The 20,911-nt window shown below is 43.2% G+C and overlaps 1 protein-coding gene across 1 annotated transcript in view; it reads left to right on the top strand.

Moving 5' to 3' along the window:
• Positions 1-7,474: 7,474 nt before the first annotated feature.
• The window catches only part of LOC310800882 (polycystin-1-like), a gene marked incomplete at both ends in the record, with an annotated part of 49,094 nt that continues 35,657 nt past the window's right edge, over positions 7,475-20,911 (top strand). The window contains one exon of the mRNA XM_083664769.1: positions 7,475-7,517. Coding sequence (XP_083520895.1) covers positions 7,475-7,517 — 43 coding nt within the window. The remainder of the gene's footprint in view (positions 7,518-20,911) is intronic.

Below are 20,911 nucleotides of genomic sequence, written 5' to 3'. Positions count from 1 at the left end.
CAGTGCACCTATTTAATGATGTATGCGAAGAAAATCACAAAAATAAAATTTCTTTAGTTTTTCACACTTTTTCACATCAAAAGTTCATTTTTCAAGATTTCATTGATAACAGAAATGTACAGTTTGCTGACATCACCTAGCACTGTCAAATTTCTACCCCATTTCAACCAATCATATCACGACATGCAGCTGTCAATCAAATCTTCATTTCAGGATAATTTTCTCTTCCAAATGAAGTAGAAAATGGCGCCTAGTGGCTGTCATCTGGCAGAATTCCTATCCCATAAACTAACTACTACATGTAACTTGGCCAATTGTTAGAAACATGAACAAAAAACAAAAACTATAATCTCTAAGAATGCAAAGAAATGTAAACTGGCTCGTTAAAACGCGCATTCCAGGGATATCGTATTTACAGAAATAGCGTAAAAGGCGCGCGCTTGAGAGCGTGGTTGTCAGGGGTCTGCCCTCGGAGATTCCAGGCGGGCGGGCAGCACTTATGCATCAGATTGTCCGCTCGCTCCACACGAAGCAGCTGGCTGCCTGGTACTCCGCGGATCCCACTCGCGTAGCACGACAACACGCTGAATCCCACTGGATTTGGGGGCGGAACACGCCATGATTGACCAATGCCAAAGCCAGTCGACAGAATTGTCAAATCAAATCATCGACATGATACTATGACCCGCCTCTCAACTTGTCATCTCAGACAAATTATGTTTTCAGTCTGAAACGGACTGCGACGCACGTGACGAACGGGTTCAGTTCGACTTTAAGGCTGGAACCAAGCTAACTCGTGACCTACTGAATTTGACCCTGAATTTGTTATTTTGGAAATTTGAACATTTAAAATGTTACCAAGTATATAAAACGGAGTTTCAAAATTGTGAGAAAATAAGCAGCATTCTCTGCTATTCTCTGCTCTGAGACTGTGTCATCCAGAAAGTGCTGCATGGCACGCCCGGCCCATATATGGACTGTGTGCTGGCAGGCTGGCCAAGGCAGCGGGGCTTAGACAGACATTAAGTCTTGTGTGTTCCCGAGACAAAATGTTGTAAAAATCTTTAAAAATAGCCAACCAACAGATACAAAAACATGTGAATATATGTTTAATGTAGAAACAAAGAACTGTCACAATCGGATTTTCAAAACGCATTTAAAAAGAAGTCACGTTTTGCCTCTCCCTGGAGCTCCAGACCCCCTGACTGGTGCTCAGGTGCAGCCCAAGAAGTGGACACTGACAGAGTCCCTCACATCACATCACATCACATCACATCACATCACATCACATCACATCACATCACACTGGCAGAGTCGCACTGGAAGCTGGGGAGGATTCCCTGATCCCCCCCCACCCCCCCAAAATGCTGTAGCAATAAGGCAATTCCTCTGTACTGTCATCACATCACATTTGTTTGGAATTTTTGATGACTTGTTTGCTTGTATATAGTAGTGAGTGATGGGGCGGGGCACAAAGGTTTTGTATTTGTACCAACAGACAACAGCTTCTTTATGATTGATTATTAATCTTTATTGCGTGATAATATGGTTTGAACATAATGAGTCCTAAACTCTAGCCTAGGTAAACCCAGCCCCCACGTGACCTGCTCTCTCAGTTCTCAGTCACTATCATAGTGACTGAGAACAGGTCTGAGAGCAGGTCACGTGGGGGATGGGTTTACCCAGGCTACCTAAACTCCACCTACTCCAACCCCAACATCAGAAAACCGCAAACAGCTAAATGATTTGATTTGGATTGAAACTGTCTACTACAACTTTTAGATGCTAACTATTATGCACATAAGACTTAATTACAGAAGGTTTTTTTTCTGGATTTTGGTTGCCAGCATCTTTAAAAAAATTATTATTACTTGATGAATAGCTTTGTTTATACTGTGTAACTGTTGTATAAAAGCAGTATCACAGGTTGTGCTGTTCTTACGGTATTATCATCACGGCTGTGATTGTGTTCATCACTGTGCAGAGCCGTGCTGATATACAGTATAGACTACAACTGCACTCCCTGTGTGTGATATTGCTTCATTATATTTTCTCTATTTTGATTTGTTATAACCCTGTCCTTTATAACCAACCCCCCCCCCCCCCAGAAAAAAAGTTATAATAAAGAGAAACTCGCGATTACAGACACGTTAATAGAGACATGTAATTGTGCCTTCTATGCCAATATAATGCTCTTCCAAAGAGCCTCTCCTCTTTGAGATCATTACAGACAAGTAGACAAACACTCCACCAAGTGGCAGCTTTACAATAATAGGCCGTATAGTTATTAGACAAACTATAAACACACTAACACAGCCACCAAGTATGTGCCTGCTTTACAAAACGCTTGTTAGTTACACATAGTAACTCCAGCTTCAGTAGGCCTATAGGCCGTATAGCCATAGCCAACAGACACACTATTAGGTACAGCCACCAAGTATGTGCCTGCTTTACAAAACGCTTGTTAGTTACACATAGTAACTCCAGCTTCAGTAGGCCTATAGGCCGTATAGCCATAGCCAACAGATAAATTATTAGGTACAGCCACCAAGTATGTGCCTGCTTTACAAAACGCTTGTTAGTTACACATATTAACTCCAGCTTCAGTAGGCCTATAGGCCGTATAGCCATAGCCAACAGATAAATTATTAGGTACAGCCACCAAGTATGTGCCTGCTTTACAAAACGCTTGTTAGTTACACATATTAACTCCAGCTTCAGTAGGCTTACCTTTAGTAGTCTCAAGAGGTGCAGTCTTCTCTTTGAGGAGTGAAACCTCCTCAGCCACAACTTGTACAAATGACTCGAAAATGATGGTTTACAGTCATTTTTATACTGTTTCTGTGGAAACTGCTTCAGGCGAACGTGCGGTGGCTCGTCATTGCCTCGGTCCTGTGGCGTTGCTGGGTGCTCCTTGTGGCTGGCCACCGTGGCCCCGGGCGGCCAGGTGCGTCCTGGCCAGGTGAGGGGTGCGTCCTGGCGGGTTTTGAGTGCGATCTCGTGGGCGTGGGCGCGTCCTCCGAGTCCGTGCTGCTGGGGAGAGGTGCAGGGTCCTTCCTGGTAGGCTTTAAGTGCGATGGTCTCCGTCCCCGTGCTGCTGGTACTGGGGCCATAATACATCCATGCTGGGGCCGGGTGTAGCAGACAGGTGCTCGCCTTCTTCCTCAAACTCACTGTCACTGTCACGGGTCAGTGACAGATGGAGGCGCAGCAGCCGCCGCGGCCGGAGGGTTTTTCTTTTGAAGCCATTTTCGTATGTCCAGTATGTCCAGTATGTCCAGTATGTCCATGGCGATTCTTGGTGAAATAACAAGTGCGGAAATTGGACTAGTCAACGAGTTTCTAGTGAGTTTGGAGAGTGAGCTGGTTTTGGTTGAGCCGAGCCTGAAGCCCCTTGTGTTCCAGTGCTTCCATCTCAAGAGCTGTTTTCTTGCACTTTTCTTAGCATAGGAGTGCATTGTGTTCAGAATATTTTCACCATGAGGCCATATTAACAGAGTAGGCTACTTGGACGAGGTAAAAATAGATAAACCATAAAACAGATACACGTTAACTTTGGTTCTTATCACTCCAAAGTCTGTTCAGTCCATGTTGAACGTCACGCCACTTAACGCCAGTTAGCTTCGCGGCTATTGTTAGCTAGTTTATTTACTTAGCTTCGACACAAAGAGAAAAAATATGCACAATTACGTCCTTCTTGTAATATTTGTTGTGGCTCCTTGAAGTTCGTATCTGTTGGGCGTAGTCTTGGGAAGCCCTCAAACCAAGCTAGCTGTTCGTAAAAACAAGGTAGCCATGGTCAGAGGGTTGAGCTGAAGGGTGGGGCCGGTCTCATCGAGGGCGTGGCCATTTCTGTACCAGGTGACGTCCAATTGGTGGAAAGAGCAGATTGCAACAGTGCAGTTCAGTGTAACTCTGCTGCCCACTTTCATCACTCTCTCACTACTGGAGCTGGAGATCCTCTTTCGTTTGCCATCTGTAATTAATTCATTTTACTTAATTTTCATTTTACAATGCATGGTTTTGATCCAAGCAATTTGACTTGTTTCAACTGATCATTTGTATTGCCTTTTTTCCTTCAAATTTACAGCATGTAGATTCATAAAAAAAAGTGTGATATAAATATAATTTATTGTAGCAGAAAAACAAGTCGTATTTGCATTAACATTAGCTTTATTTTTAGTAGCAGTTTTATTGAAATGAAAGATATAGCACAAGGTATAAGAAAATGTCTGCTTAATCTCAATGGGTCTAACCAGGTTAAATAAAAGTCAAGTAAAATAAAACATAAACAAATATCAGTATTAATTCATATTATTCTCATTATAATATGATGTCCTTACCAATGACTTTGACAGTCACTCCTTTTCGCCCAGTAAAGCTTCCTTCACTGTCATCTGCTTCCATTCTGAAGCGGTGAGTCTTTGAGTCTGTGAATTGTATATTCATAATCTGCAAAGTGCAGTTTCTGATGAGGTCTCCCAGGTATCGGTAGCGGCTGTTGTTTTTTGTAGTGCTGCTGTCGTACACTGATGGAGTGGTTTCCTGGCAAATCAGATGGTCCTGACACCAGACAACCCTCACTATCTTAAACTCCTTCAGGGATGTGAAGGAGCAGGGGATGGTCACAGTCGATCCTTTCACAGCACAAATAGTGTTTGGATAGTTGACCCTTTCACCCAGAGCACCTGGAAGAAAGAACAGGACATTGGATTAGAGAGTTGCTGGATGACACTGTAGTCGTCAGGATCCTTCTTGAATCTTTACGCAGATGAGCGCAACATCACAAGGACTTCAGCAGCTCCTGGATCAACTTTGGTTATTCTGTAACAACTGGGAGCTCCAAGTCACTTTTGAAATAAATAAATAAATAAATAAATAAATAAATAAATAAATAAATAAATAAATAATACATATGTACATAAATAAATAAATAAATAACCCTAACCCTAACCCAAAACAAAGCCAGTAATCAATCACACCAGTAAAATTTACTTGAAGATGAAAAAATATGTAGTATTTTAAAACATAAGATATGAAATGTGTGGAGTATGAAATAAGTATTTTAAAACATAAGATATGAAATGTGTGCAGTATGAAATAAGTATTTTAAAACACAAGATATGAATAAATATAGGCGTGATACCATGTGTTTAAAAGAAGGCTTGATACCATGTCCTGGATAAATGTGCAAGGAGCTCAACAGTAGAAAAAGCTTAAATTTTACAGTAGCTATCATTAGAAATAACCAATAAAGAGGAAGTCAAACACCAGAAAATAGTTGTTAAAATATAGTATTTGTTATGGTTTGTTATTGTATTTTGGGATATTCAGGTATTTGAACAGTTTAAATGGAGCCTTGGTTAATGAGATGCTGTCCTCTTACCAGCCAGAAGCAGCACAAAGCTCCAGGGACTCTTTTTGGCCCAAGCCGCCATCCTTACTCTCCTCTGTGTCTTTGAACCTGTTCACTCTTCTTCTGCTGCCTTTAAACACCGTGAGACCAAACAGCAGTGGTGTGTGAGAGGTTAATAGACTCACTGAATATGTGACTGACTGGTAGAATGACAGATGATGACATCATGTGGTCACTGACTTCCTTCTTTCTTTTCTTTTTTCCGATAACTGTTTCCTCACACATGATCTGCAAACTAGATAAAAGCTTCCAAATCTAGCTCACTTCTCTAACACCACCGTTCCTGTTATCTCCATTAGCTTTTACCGCTAGTCCAAATAAGTAACATAATGAATATGAATTCAGACAGTTTAGTTCAGGCTTTCCCAACCATGGGGTTGCATGGAATTTCTAGTAATTGATCAATACAAAAATATTTTATAATAAAAAGACCACAACTGAGCGTATCAGTTTTCACAAAAGCATCAGCTAAATGACCAAATGTAAATGTAAATATACATAATTTTGTCATGATAGAGCCATAACATATGACCCCCTTATTAACAGAGAACTGTTTCTTCGGTAGGGAGGTGGCCTGTTCAGTGATATGCTGCAGGAACTGAGCTGTAGGCATGTTAGTGGGCTCTGTGTTAACCAGATATAGCCCATATATCTAGCCTATACTTACAGTAACTCTTTTTACATTTTCATTATTCAGAGTCATTGTTTGTTCAGTATTAATTTGCAGCTTTGTAAATACAAGCTCACCTGTACAAGTCCTGACCTGTACATATCCTGACCTGTACATATCCTGACCTGTACATATCTTGACCTGTACAAGTCCGGACGTGGGAAAATAAAATCCTCACTAATCTGTGGCTCATCCTGGCTATTCTGCCTCTGGCTGCCGTCCACAATACATGAAATAGCCTATGTGGTCTAAATTGAGCATTTACTTGCAAGTTAACATAGTATTACAAACTATAACATGATCAAAAACAAGTACATTTTTGGAAAAATAAATAATAAAAATCTGTTTTGGATGTCTGGGGTCACTATTTTGTGACATCAAAGTGGGGTCACAAGTATACATTATGAAGATACAGTATAGTGGCTGTAGCCGGGACTGCTCGAGCCATTGGGTTAATTATAAGTTTGCAGTGTGCGTGACTTGGAAAAAGTAAGAGCTATTTCTATCTTTATTACATGTTTAATTAGTTATACTCCATGGCATGTGTATTGGGTGATAATTGTAGTTAAGAAAATAGTGTAACATCTGTGCTATCATTTAGTATATATACAACAAGTGCATATTTCAACCCAGTTATAGTTGTGCAATATATGTACAGTATATTTGAAGATTGTATCTATTGTTGTGGGCTGATAAGATGTAGATGGTGGGTGTTTCACGGCAGATTGTTTTGGGAATGTATAGCTAGATGGAACTCAATGTAATCTTTGTAATGGCTAATGTTAAATTTGGCTGGAAGCCATTAATGAGCGATTACCGCCCTCTAGCGGACATTTGTGGAATTGCATTGCAATTCCACATTTACACAACCTTGGTTGTGTAAATGTGCTATATAAATAAACTTGACTTGACTTGACTTACGGTAAAAGATGTTTCAATCATTCATCGCAAATGCCCCTATATTGCAACACTTACGGTAAAAGATGTTTCAATCATTATACTGCAAATAAATGCCATATTGCAACACTTGGGAATGTATAGCTAGATGGAACTCAATGTAATCTTTGTAATAGCTAATGTTAAATTTGGCTGGAAGCCATTAATGAGTGATTACCGCCCTCTAGCGGACATTTGTGGAATTGCATTGCAATTCCAAATTTACACAACCTTGGTTGTGTAATGTGCTATATAAATAAACTTGACTTGACTTGACTTACGGTAAAAGATGTTTCAATCATTCCCCGCAAATGCCCCTATATTGCAACACTTACGGTAAAATATGTTTCAATCATTATAGCGCAAATGCCCCTATATTGCAACACTTACGGTAAAAGATGTTTCAATCATTATAGTGCAAATGCCCTATTGCAACACTTAAGGTAAATAGGATGCAAGAGAACAGTGTCGACTCGGAGACTCCTGAGAGTTTCAGTAACATGTCTAAAGCTGAATGAGAGGAATCATCACAGAGAGACTGGCAGCCGCCCAGGAGATCTTAGCGGGTGTAGAAAGAACCGTGTGTGCTTACGAGGAGGCTTCAGGCTTCAAGCAGGAGATCGCCCGCCCTGTCTCCTGCGGCCTCCAGTCAAACTAGAGAAGGTTGGCTGAAGACAGACTGACTGAAATCTTCATGTGATAGTGATTAAAGTCCACCACGATAAACTCTCTTGGAAAATATGACACCAAAGCCAATTAAATATTTTGATTATTTAGTGTTGCCTTACTTTTCGGGTAACGTACATAACCGCAGACCGTGAACTAATCGATATGACTCACCGTTCAATTCCACACTCACACACGCGCACACACACACACACACACACACACACACACACACACACACACACACACACACACACACACACACACACACACACACACACTTTTTGGCCTCTGCACTTCTAAAATGAATCCGGCGCCCTTGGTACAGGGATCAAATTAAAAATTTGATCTATAAAAGATCACTGTGGTGAAATTGGGTTGTTTCAGCGCACCAATAGTTACAACGTAGTCTCTTAAAACAGACGGTTGGCTCCAGCAATTTTCAAATGCTTCCTCCTAAACGTCTGTAGGCTACTTCAAGCTGGGAGAACTTGGCCAAAGCAGAAAGGGAAACTCATGGATAATAATGAGCGATGATAGGTGGGTGTCTGGATGTAAGGTGATTGGAGAAATACGAGCGGATGTCCTGCAGGCTGGTTGGTTTGAACTTCCTCCGGTCTGAAGCATTTCTCCCCAACTTCCTTTGACCAGGTTCTGTGGGCGTGAAGTACAGACTGGATATGATATAGAAGAGACAGTATGACTAGTTTCAACACGACAACATAACTAAAAGTACATGACTGGAAGTATGAAAAGCATGGATTACAAAATAGTACTGTAGTTGTTGAACTAACATACATTATTTATTTTATTGTATTCTGTTTATTTGGCAGGGACAGTGTGCATGTACATTAATCATTCTCAGTAAAGAACAAAGTAATGTTTATGTTTATGTTTATGTTTATTTGCATATAGATACATAACATACAGTAATCATTAAAAAAAATTGACTCATTGTGCAGGAGAGGTTGGAAGCCAAAAATAGCTTTTAAAGGTACCTCCCCCATATCAATTTCAACAGATATATTTTAAAAAGGAAAACAAATAAAAAGAACGAAAGAAAAACAGAAGAAATATTACATAATAGTACGGTTTATAGACTAAACAATAAAATTAACAAAATCTAGAATTAACAAGGAAATTATACAACAAGTTAGTTAAGTTAAGAAACACAACAAATTAAATGAAATTACAGTAGGGTGCTTTTCAGATGTTTCTTGAATGATGATAATGTAGGTATTGTTTTTAGTGATGGAAGTAAATTCCATCACTAATGATCATGATGCCTTGCACCAGATCATAGCTTCAAGCTAATTTACATCTGTAGTCCCTGATAGGGCACCATAAAACAAAATACATACAGTCAAACATGGGGCACCATAAAACAAAATACATACAGTCAAACATGGGGCACCATAAAACAAAATACATACAGTCAAACATGGGACACCATAAAACAAAATACATACAGTCAAACATGGGGCACCATAAAACAAAATACATACAGTCAAACATGGGGCACCATAAAACAAAATACATACAGTCAAACATGGGGCACTATAAAACAAAATACATACAGTCAAACATGGGGCACCATAAAACAAAATACATACAGTCAAACATGGGGCACCATAAAACAAAATACATACAGTCAAACATGGGGCACCATAAAACAAAATACATACAGTCAAACATGGAGCACCATAAAACAAAATACATACAGTCAAACATGGGGCACCATAAAACAAAATACATACAGTCAAACATGGGGCACCATAAAACAAAATACATACAGTCAAACATGGGGCACCATAAAACAAAATACATACAGTCAAACATGGAGCACCATAAAAATGCCAAAGGAAATCAACAGAAATGCTGATAATTCAGCGGACAACAAATCACAAACAACCGGGTGCCACATGAAGCAAAAACACCAGAAACTAAGATCTACAATGAATTACAATGTAATTAATGTAAGTATATTAACATATTATTTACATGAACTAACATGAACAGATAATGAAAAATATGCATTATTTTAGAACATAAAACAAGACATGAAATATAATGTATGCAGGGTGAAATAAATAAGAAAAAAAAAAGTAACTGATATGACAATTTAATCAAACCAATTAGACTCTCAGTAACTTTGACAGGGAGAGTTGTCATGAATATTCATGTCAAGGAGTCATCTGATTTGCTGTGAGCCTTCACTACTGACAACTGATTGGCTGCATTATGATATTGATGGATAGACAACTGCAACATGTCCTGACTTCCTTTTCAATTATTCTGTTTTTTCCTGCTGTGATTTCAATGGGACTTTAAAGGGAACTCTGTCGCTACCTTCACTAAGGTGATGGACAGCTGGCTGTGTGAGAGCTGAGACATCCATCTGGAGTGAGATCAGGTCCTTGGAGATCCTACTATCCCTGGGCTGCTGCTTCTTCACCCAACCCGCCTTCAGCACTAGAACTACCCAGGTCATCATAATCCAGCTCAATGTCCTCCTCTCTTCCTTCAGCACTGGGACCACCCAGGTCATCATAATCCAGCTCAATGTCCTCCTCTCTTCCTTCAGCACTGGGACCATCCAGGTCATCATAATCCAGCTCAATGTTCTCCTCTCTTCCTTCAGCACTGGGACCACCCAGGTCATCATAGTCCAGCTCAATGTCCTCCTCTCGTCTTTCAGCACTGGGACCACCCAGGTCATCATAACCCAGCTCAATGTCCTCCTCTCTTCCTTCAGCACTGGGACCACCCAGGTCATCATAATCCAGCTCAATGTCCTCCTCTCTTCCTTCAGCACTGGGACCACCCAGGTCATCATAATCCAGCTCAATGTCCTCCTCTCTTCCTTCAGCACTGGCACCATCCAGGTCATCATAATCCAGCTCAATGTTCTCCTCTCTTCTTTCAGCACTGGGACCACCCAGGTCATCATAACCCAGCTCAATGTCCTCATCTCTTCCTTCAGCACTGGGACCACCCAGGTCATCATAATCCAGCTCAATGTCCTCCTCTCTTCCTTCAGCACTGGGACCACCCAGGTCATCATAACCCAGCTCAATGTCCTCCTCTCTTCCTTCAGCACTGGGACCACCCACATCATCATAACCCAGCTCAATGTCCTCCTCTCTTCTTTCAGCACTGGGACCACCCAGGTCATCATAGTCCAGCTCAATGTTCTCCTCTCTTCCTTCAGCACTGGGACCACCCACGTCATCATAACCCAGCTCAATGTTCTCCTCTCTTCCTTCAGCACTGGAACCACCCACGTCATCATAACCCATCTCAATGTCCTCACTCCGTTCAGCACTGGAATCATCAAGGTTATAATAATCTGGCTCGATGTTCTCCTCTCTTCCTTCAGCATCTGAACCACGAAGGTTATAATAAACCAGCTCAATGTTCTCTCTTCCTGGCTGGTGCCTCCTTCTGGCCTGGAAAAACATGACAGCAGCTGTTACTGGATCACACCTCTCTTCTAGCTAAAATGTACAGTCTGTTTAATTTAACCAATCGTCTACTGAGTAAAGATGTTCAGTACCTTGCAGTAGAAACAGATGCCAGTGAGCAGCAACAGCACAGTCAGCAGCGGGACAACATGTCTGAAGGTGAGATCTGCTGGAGAGGCTGAAACAGAAACATCTCATCAGATCAGCTGACATCATGAGAACAGCTCCCATTAAACATAAATCTCGTGATTCCCTTAGTGATGCACAAATGTATCGGTTAAATATCGGAAATGGACGATTTTTGCATTGTTGACTACAACTGTCTCATCGGCCAATAAGATTAAAGGAGGACTTACCCCCTAGATATGTATTAGAACAGTGATTTGAAAATACCTATGGAAAAAAACAAGAAATGACATATACTCTTGTCTATACTAGACTCTTTGGCTGTGTTCAAGTCAAGATTTTTTTTCGGAAATCGACGCCATTACAGTTTGCCTACTGCCTCAAAAATAATTTATTTGAGAGGGGCAATATCTTTATAAATATCAACAACTAGCCAACGCTGGTGGCCTGTTTGGAAAGAGCTTTGCTCAAAATGGTTGAAAGTTATATCAATTTGGTAATTCAGTGGCGAACTAGAAATTTAATTATTTTTCTGCATGTATCTCTATGGCAGTGTGTCAAACTACGTTACGAGAGCAAAGTGACGTGGGCTCGTTACAGCAGCACACCGCACAATACGACAAAGCCCCCGTTCTGGGGTAACACAATGCGAGATTTCTCTACGTCATTCCCTCGTCCAAGTTGCCATATAGTCCCTTTTTCATTTTAGTTTGGGGGCTTTTCGTGATTCTTGTTAAAAGTTGTGCAAAAGTTTTCCTCTCAGCGCAGTACAGTCTGAGATTGGGTACAGGATTGAGGGAATCCCGCATCTGTTTGCGAAGGTGCGACTGGACAGGACGCTTTTCACAGACCGGCACAGTAGTCGGAGCGAGGCGAGTGTCTCTCAGGGCTACTCAGGGCACAGCTGCAGATCTCTCCTCCTCCTCCTCCTCCGCGCATTCAATCTGTCCAAAATCAATACCGATATAATCTCAGTAGGAGGGATGCAGGGAAATATATGATAGTAGCCGATGTGTTTAGATAAGCTTTGTCACGTTGTCACGTCGTAGTATAGCGTTATATTTTACATGTGCGCTAAACTGCGACCATATTTGTTTGCGGAAATATCAGACTGCTCTCTCTGCTCTCAGAGCACAGAGAGCCCAGCTGCTGCTGCGCGCGCCCGCGGAGCTTGGGGCTCGTCCATGAGGTTTACAGTACGACTCTCTCCCGCCTGCCTGGGCTGGAGACAGTGCTTGCAACTCGGACTGATAATATATACATCATCATTCGAGCTTATCCAGGTAAGATATTAATAAAGTAGTGACACATTCAGCGGGAAACTAACTATAATTAAGACATGTGCCAACTTTGACGACGTTTGGTTCAGTATTTTAAGAGCAAACTTCAATAGGAATAGGCTTGGAGTTCTGAGGAGCCGAAAGGGTACAGGGGGGGTAGGGGAGTAATTATCTTGAAATCCCATAGTCTTTGGGGACAACCTGACGTCAGGTTGTACCAAATCTCCTATTCATTTGAGAGAGAAAAAAGCAGTGTTCAACCTTTAGAGGGCGCTTATGCCAGATATGCTGCTGAAAAATGATACAAATGGTAAAATGGCAACAGTTTGGTGTCAAATGTGGAAATTTTGAACAGAATTCTTCACACATCACCCCCAAAGTCATATATATTGGTTAAAAGCTGAAAAAAAGTGTTTTGGAGGTAAGTTCTCCTTTAAATACACCGATGGCAGTGGCTGATACTCATTGTATATTGTGTCACCATCACTAATCTGTTACCAAAGCTGTTCCAAGTTTGAATGGAAGGACAGCGTACCAGCATGAGGTAAGAAAAAGACCTCCCTTAAACCTATTAAACCTATATGTTAATTTGCTTTCTAATTTATTTATTTAGTTTAATTTCAGAAAAGGATTTTTTTGTTACGTGAAAGTTGTTACAATTTAAACTGAACGTCTGTACTCAAGTTACTGAAATATTAAGTAAAACTACTGGTGTTAAAAAATAAGGCTGGCTCTGATGACCACGACTTGTTTTAATTTACCATATCAGAGACCAGAGGTAAGTTGGTCGAGTCCAAACTGCTGATGATTGTAATAATGCAAAAATCCCCAAAAGTGTATCCATGCAAACGCTAGTTTCATGAGTCCTTTACACCCCTATAGTGTGTAGGTATGTTCATGCACCCCAACAACCATTGGGGGGCAGATTAAGATGAGTGAGTGAGTGAATGCATGAATCAGCGTAGCTGTAGGACGTACATTACGTCATGGGAACATTTTATGTTACAATAATGGGAGTATGCACTGCTGCATGCAAACAGGACTATTTGTGGAATATTGTCTTTTTTGGAATAAGGGCAAAAACTGGAATATTCTCCGTCAAGTTACCTGAGACAGTGAGAGACAGAGGCTGGCTCTTAGAGGAGAAGTAATGAGAGAAAACATAGATGTGATAAACACAGCTGTAGATCCCTTGGTGGGCGTGGCTTGCAGCAGGAAACAGGAAGTGGGCAGTGAGATTGCCAGGTGGCTGGGTGTGGTTGAGGGCAGAGTGATTGACAGCTGGCTGGGTGTGGTTGAGGGCAGAGTGATTGACAGCTGGCTGGGTGTGGTTGTCTGCTGTGTTGAGGGCAGAGTGATTGACAGCTGGCTGGGTGTGGTTGTCTGCAGTGTTGAGGGCAGAGTGATTGACAGCTGGCAGGATGTAGTCCTGTGCTGTGTTGCTGGAGGTGAGGTGGAAGAAGCCTCCTGGGTACTGTGGCTGGATGGAGCAGCTGATGGTGAAGCTGGAGCCCCTGAACACCTGCTGGGCCTCGGAGACCCCATCCATGGAGGAAGAGAGGGAGATGATTGGCTGAACCAGCAGATCTGTAAATCTGTAAACAGAGAGGGAGATGATTGGCTGAACCAGCAGATCTGTAAACAGAGAGGGAGATGATTGGCTGAACCAAAGTGATGAATGCTGACGGTTGAAAGATGACGGTTTGTCTGTTAGCAGCCACCGCCCAAGACAGAGGAGAGGCTACATTCATATGTAATACAGAGAACTGCTACATTCATATGTAATACAGAGAACTGCTACATTGTAACACAGAGAACTGCTACATTGTAACACAGAGGAGTCAGAGAGCAGCCTGGCACTGTGGAAGCAGCTGACACAGTTATTTTCACAAGGGCTAAAAACCCAGTGGAGGCGGCACGTGTCCTATCTTCAGCTCTCTCTCATATTCAGGCATGGCTAACTAAATCTTGTCTCGTGCTGAATGCAAAAAAAACTGTTTGCATGTTCTTTTCTAAAAAAAACATTGCACCTTCGCGCTCCAATGTTTTCCTGGGGTCAGAGGAATTATCAGTAGTTAACGAGTTTAAATACTTAGGCGTGATGCTGGACTCCAATTTAACGTTCAGCAATCACATTAAAATGATCTCCAAAAAAATTAAATTCCACCTGTATAATTTCAGACAAATAAGGAGCTGTCTGTCCACAGACGCTGCGTTTTTATTTTTACACTCAATGATCCTTTCGCATCTGAATTATTGTATAACTAGCTGGTCGCTGACAGGAGTAACCATCCTCAAACCAGCCAAACTACTTTATAAAAAAGCCCTGAAAATACTAGATAAAAAACCCTTTTCTCATCACCACTGCCATGTCATACGTAAATATGGCATGCTAAGTTTTGAGAACTTTAGAAATTTCACCTCTGCCTGTCTAATATACAAAGTTCTACATGGACTGGCGCCGCCTCCTCTTGCTGACTTTATTAAATATCGTGCGACCGCCAACTCGACCCGTGTCACCCGGGCCATTACGAACAAGGTCTGTGAGGTCCCCTTTAGAAAAACTTCCTTTAGTCAGAAGACCCTATCCTTCATGGGAAGCACTCTCTGGAATAATCTACCTCCCTCGATTAGAGAATGCCCGAGTCTCGCCACCTTCAAAGGCCAGTTGAAAATATGGCTCAGATCAAACCAACAATGTGATCACAATTAACATACTTAACAGATCATTTGCCATGTTTTGCAGCATGCTCTGTGTGTTTTATTTATTTTATTTATTTTAGGTTTCACTAACCTTTTATACTATTTTTTTTTTTTTGGTACTATTAATTGTGTGTTTTAATCATTTTTGGTTTTACTAACTTTCTGTACTTTTAATCTTTGTTGTATTATTAATTTTTCTTTCGCTTTCATGATTACATCAACCTGACATGGGACTACAGGTGGAAACTAGCCCTTGGGCTACAACCTGGCATATTTACTGTACGGCTGTACTGTTCATTAATGTGTAAAGTCCCATTCTTTAAATAAATGAATCTGAATCTGAGGATGTGATGTCACTGTTCAGTTACCTGAGCAGATCAGCTCCAGGCTGAAAGAGCTTTTATAAAACTGCCACATGCTGGAAGAGCTATCATATGATGGTGACCTTCCTGCACACTCCCTCAGTGCAGACTCAGACCCATCACAGAGAGAATTAATCTTCCAGTCATTTTTCTTTGCCGTGAAAGATCTTGATGAGTTATACTTTCTCCATTGTGTTGAAACAGCAGAGCCACATGCCAGCTGTCTGCACACTACAGCTGCTGACTCCAGGTTCCACTTAGAGCGCTGACAATGCACTGTTTTCCAGTCTCCACTAGATGTTTTAATCTCCAGTTCACCAGCACACCGGCTGGCTCCTCCCACCAACCTGACATCATCAGGCTCTGAACAGAAACAAGAGTCATTAGTAAAAGAAGTAAAGTCACTTTGATTAGAACAGAAATGAAGCCAAATACAAACTGCACCTCCTCTTTTACCTGAGCAGGTGAGTCCAACAGCTTTGCCAGGTGAGCAGGTGTTTCTAGCTGAGCCTGAGCTTCCACAGTCCAGGAGAACAGACTCATTGCCTTCACACTGGAAGTCTTTGGTCCACATTGGAGCCTCCACTTCTCCATAGAGCGCCCCCTGGAGGACTGAAGGAGCCCCACAGTCAAGCTCCCTACAGACCACCTCTGCATCCTGCTGGTCAAAGTCAGCTTCACACACTGAGGACCATGACTGGTTAGACTTCACCTCCAGTCTGCCTGAGCAAAGACTAGTACCATTCACCAGCCTCACAGAGTCTGGAGAGAGAGAGAGAGAGAGAGAGAGAGAGAGAGAGAGAGAGAGCGAGAGAGAGAGGGAGAGGGAGAGGAGGGGGAGGGAGAGAGAGAGAGAGGGGGGAGAGAGAGAGTGAGACAGGGAGGGAGAGAGAGAGAGAGAGGGAGGGGAGAGAGAGAGGGGGGGGGGGGGAGACAGAGTTTTAACAAGCCTTTATTGAAACCTCTACCTACAACATGTACATCTTCAAATCATTACATCATGGCAGAGGACAACCAAGTTTCACAAAACAAGAAATCAAAACCTAAGCAACTCCAACAAATACTCAACAAAGCAACAGCAATCAAAAGAAAACAGATCAGTTGTACACATTGTCAAGCCCTCCTCATCAGCTGTGTGTTAAAAAGCAGCTCTCCTCAGGCTGGAGGCCTGCACACAGCTTCCCCCAGACACCAACTGCTCTGAAACACTCACATGTCCTGCATCCTTTTGTACTTCTCAAAGTCTATGGTTACTCTCACCCTAACCAGAGCCTTCAACAAGACTGCAAGACCTACTTAGACGTCTGCATCTATTTCCTCTTCCTGCTAAGACACACAGCCATCTTTGCTGCCCCACCAAGACATTTACTATATAGCCCATCCTCTGTTTGCTTTTGCTATACTGGAAACTGAACATGTCAAGTTTCAAGTCAAGTTTATTTATATAGCCCTAATTCACAAGCATGTCTCAGAGGGCTTCACAGAAAGTATGTCTAGCTGATTCTAGCTAACACACAGTAACAAGAATATACAGAATAAAGATAACATTTGAACAATTGATAATATAGAAAATATAGAAATGAAGAGAGAGCAGAGGAGAGAGCAGGAGAAGGGGGAAGAGCAGGGGCAATGTGAGAGAGTGATGGGGTGGGGAGGGAATGGGAGATGTTGGAGGGTATAGGAGGTGGGGAAGGAGCAAGAGGAGAGAGCAGGAGAGGGGAAGGGGGGGGGGGTGTGGGGGAGAAGAGAGCAGGGGGAGGGAGGAGGTGGGGAGAGAATGAGAAATATAGACGCACATCTTGCAAACGGACATATGTCAATTTCTAAGCAACCAAACTATGCCTAATTTAATTGGCTGCAAGCCTTTAGTAGTGAGTCCTTTTGCCAAATAAGCACATGTTCACATATAGAGCTTATGAGTGCCTTGCTTTAGGGAAGAGTGGGTGCCATGCTTTGAATAGTGGCGAAATACTAAGAGCATGGGTGCCATGCTTTAAATAGTGGCGGAATATTGCCATGCTATGCCATGCTTTAAATAGTGGCAGAATATTGGGGGGGATAGAGTGGGTGCCATGCTTTGGAGTAAAATGTGTACTATGCTTTAGAGTAGTGGGGGAAGGGGGGAAGAGGAAGAACACCGGGAAGAGGAGAAAGCAGGAGAGTGGAGGAGGGAGGGAGAGCGGGGGGATGTGAGGGAGGAGAGGGGGGAGGTGGGGAGAAATAGGAAATGTGGAGGAGGAGAGAACAGAGGAGGAGAGATGAGGGTGCAGGGGAGGGAGAGCCAGGGTAGAGGTAGGGTCTAGGGTTGGGGGAGGGGAGGGAGTAGGATACGGGCCCGGATTAGGGCGAGGGTGGGGAGAAATGGGAAATGTGGAGGAGGAGAGAACAGAGAAGGAGAGGTGGGAGGGTGCAGGGGAGGGAGAGCAGGGGGAATGTGAGAGGGAGGAGAGGACAGAGAGGAGGAGAGAACAGAGAAGGAGAGGTGGGAGGGTGCAGGGGAAGGAGAGCAGGGGGAATGTGAGAGAGGGGAGAGGACAGAGAGGAGGAGAGAACAGAGAAGGAGAGGTGGGAGGGTGCAGGGGAGGGAGAGCAGGGGGAATGTGAGAGGGGGGAGGTGGGGAGAAAATGGGAAATGTGGAGGAGGAGGGAACAGAGAAGGAGAGGTGGGAGGGTGCAGGGGAGGGAGAGCCAGGGTAGAGGTAGGGTCTAGGGTGGAGGGAGGGGGTAGGATACGGGCCCGGATTAGGGCGAGGGTGGGGAGAAAATGGGAAATGTGGAGGAGGAGAGAACAGAGAAGGAGAGGTGGGAGGGTGCAGGGGAAGGAGAGCAGGGGGAATGTGAGAGAGGGGAGAGGACAGAGAGGAGGAGAGAGGCAGAGAAGGAGAGGTGGGAGGGTGCAGGGGAAGGAGAGCAGGGGGAATGTGAGAGAGGGGAGAGCAGGAAGTGGCAGGGATTCGGGAAAATAGGGGAGAAGAGGAGAAGGAGCAGAGGGGGGGAGAAGGAGGAGAGAGCAGGAGAAGGGAGGGGGGGGGGCGGTGGGATGTGGGGGAGGAAAGAGCATGGAAAGAGAGGAGGTGGAGGGGGAGTGGGAAATGTAGGAGAGGGGAGAACAGGAAGGGGGAAGAAGGGAAGAAGCGGGGGAAGGGGAAAGAGAAAGAGAGGGGGGGGGAGAAGATCAGACAACTGACTACTCTAAGCATTAACCAGAGCTAACTGGGACATAGTATCTAGCTAATCTACAGCCTAATCTGGCCTATCCTACTCTGCTCTAGTCTGATCTTTGCCTGAACACTATAACAGGTCAGCCTTAGGCTGTAGCTAATCTATCGCCTACCTAAGCTGTTCTAAACCAACCGGCAGCGTGTCGGTGTAGAGCGTGTAGAGCGTGTCGTCCACCAACCAGAAAGTCGGTGGTTCGATCCCCAGCCCCTCCAGTCCGCATGTCGAACTGTCCTTGGGCAAGACACTGAACCCCAAATTGCTCTCGCCATGACAGCTGGCCGCCCTCGGTGTGTGAATGGGTGAATGTAGTCACATTGTAAAGCTCTTTGGATAAAAGCGCTATATAAATGCAGTCAATTTACAATCCATAGATTTATGCCTACCCCAGACTAGAGGATTTTCAAATCCTTGAAGATTATAAAAATCTTGAGAGCCCACACACTACAGGACAGAGAGAGCTGATTTTTTAACATTTCAATCTTGGGACACACACACAATCGCGTCTGTTCAAATGCAACCCCACACACTAGAAGATTATGCCGAAGATTCACCTTGGAAGCAGGGCTCGACGTTAACTTTTAAAAGTGGTTGCTGGAGGGGCAACCTGGCAAAAGCTTTTGGTTGCCCGAATAAAAATATGGTTGGCCAATTTTAGTCGCCTTATATTTTGAGTAATTAAGATACTATGCAGTCATAAGCCGGCTTAATAATGACGATGTGACAGAAAAGTATAATAGTATATAGCATAATAGGCCTATTCAGTGTGCACACCGGGTGTAGTAGTAGTAATAATGATAATAATAATAATACATTTGTGTCATTTCGTTTTCTAAACAAATCTTATTTTTTGTTTTTATAATGCATTTGCACTGAAAGGATTTGTTTAACTAATATTTGTGAACTTTCATTTTCATATATTTTTTAACAGTTATTGTTCATATTGTGCTTAATTAATTAATTAAAAGCGTTACTGATAATGAAGTAGCCTATGCCTCCTCATGTTCATTCAGGGATACTATGATGACAGTGGTTTGGGGCCCCCACTCTGATGTTGCATAGGGCCCCAAAAGGCCCAGAAGTGGCCCTGCAATCCCTCTCTCTCTCACCCCGTATGACAGGCTGACAGGCCAGGGATGCAAATCATTCCTCAGCACATATACGCGGTGGTAAAACGTTTTTGAAGGATGTCCTGGTCGAAGTGTATGTTGTAGGCTTGTTGTAGGCTACATGCTTTGCAGTATAGCGTTAAGATGGAATTATGCTTGAAGTTTGGACTGTTGCACGGAAATGAGAGATACTGAATCTTGACGAGGAAACGTGTGGAGCTTTTATACACTGTGTGGGTTTCTGCTCGCGGAAGTCTTGAAAACTCCACTTTGTCCGCCCAGCCGCGTCCACGTAGTTACACAATTCGGGGTGTACTGTGCACGGCCAGGCGAAAACCGTCTGCACAGGTGCCTTGTGGAGGGGCGCGTCTGCTGATTTGACTCACTTTTCCGTGCGGACACTCGCGGTCCTCGCCGATGCGGGAAGCAAATGAGACCTAGCGCTTGTTGTAGGCTACATGCTTTGCAGTATAGCATTCGTTTTCCGTCCAGTTCAAAGACGCACGGGTATTTCACCTCGATGACAATTTCCTAGTCCTTTGTTTCTGTGCGGGGCTGCGGGCGGACGCGGACCAGATTATTTTTGCGAAAAACTGTAATGGAAACACAGCTACTACTGGCTCTCTGCTCAAGATGCAATCGCCTGTCGAGTTGTAAATATCTAACATGTTAGATATGCCCGATTCACAATCGGGAAGAGGCAGTCTTCGAGGAGCACCCCCGAGAAAATCGGGAGGGGGGAATCTTGGCCATAATCTTGCAAATTATCCTCTAGTCTGGGGTAGGCATTAGGATGGTGAGAGACCATAGAACATTTCACCATGAAGGAGAAGCAGACTAAATAAATGCACGTCCTCCCCACCCCCTTTTTCTCTTCTTCTTTGTGACATGTTCTCTGCTCTCTCCTGATTCTAAATAGCTGAATGGTTTGACCAGTAAAACTCCTTTTGTAAGGATTTT

The sequence above is a fragment of the Poromitra crassiceps genome (genome assembly GCF_964638095.1).
Source record: "Poromitra crassiceps genome assembly, contig: HAP1_SCAFFOLD_130, whole genome shotgun sequence".
NCBI classification, from domain to species: domain Eukaryota; kingdom Metazoa; phylum Chordata; class Actinopteri; order Beryciformes; family Melamphaidae; genus Poromitra; species Poromitra crassiceps.
This window is presented reverse-complemented; position numbering and strand designations above follow the sequence as displayed.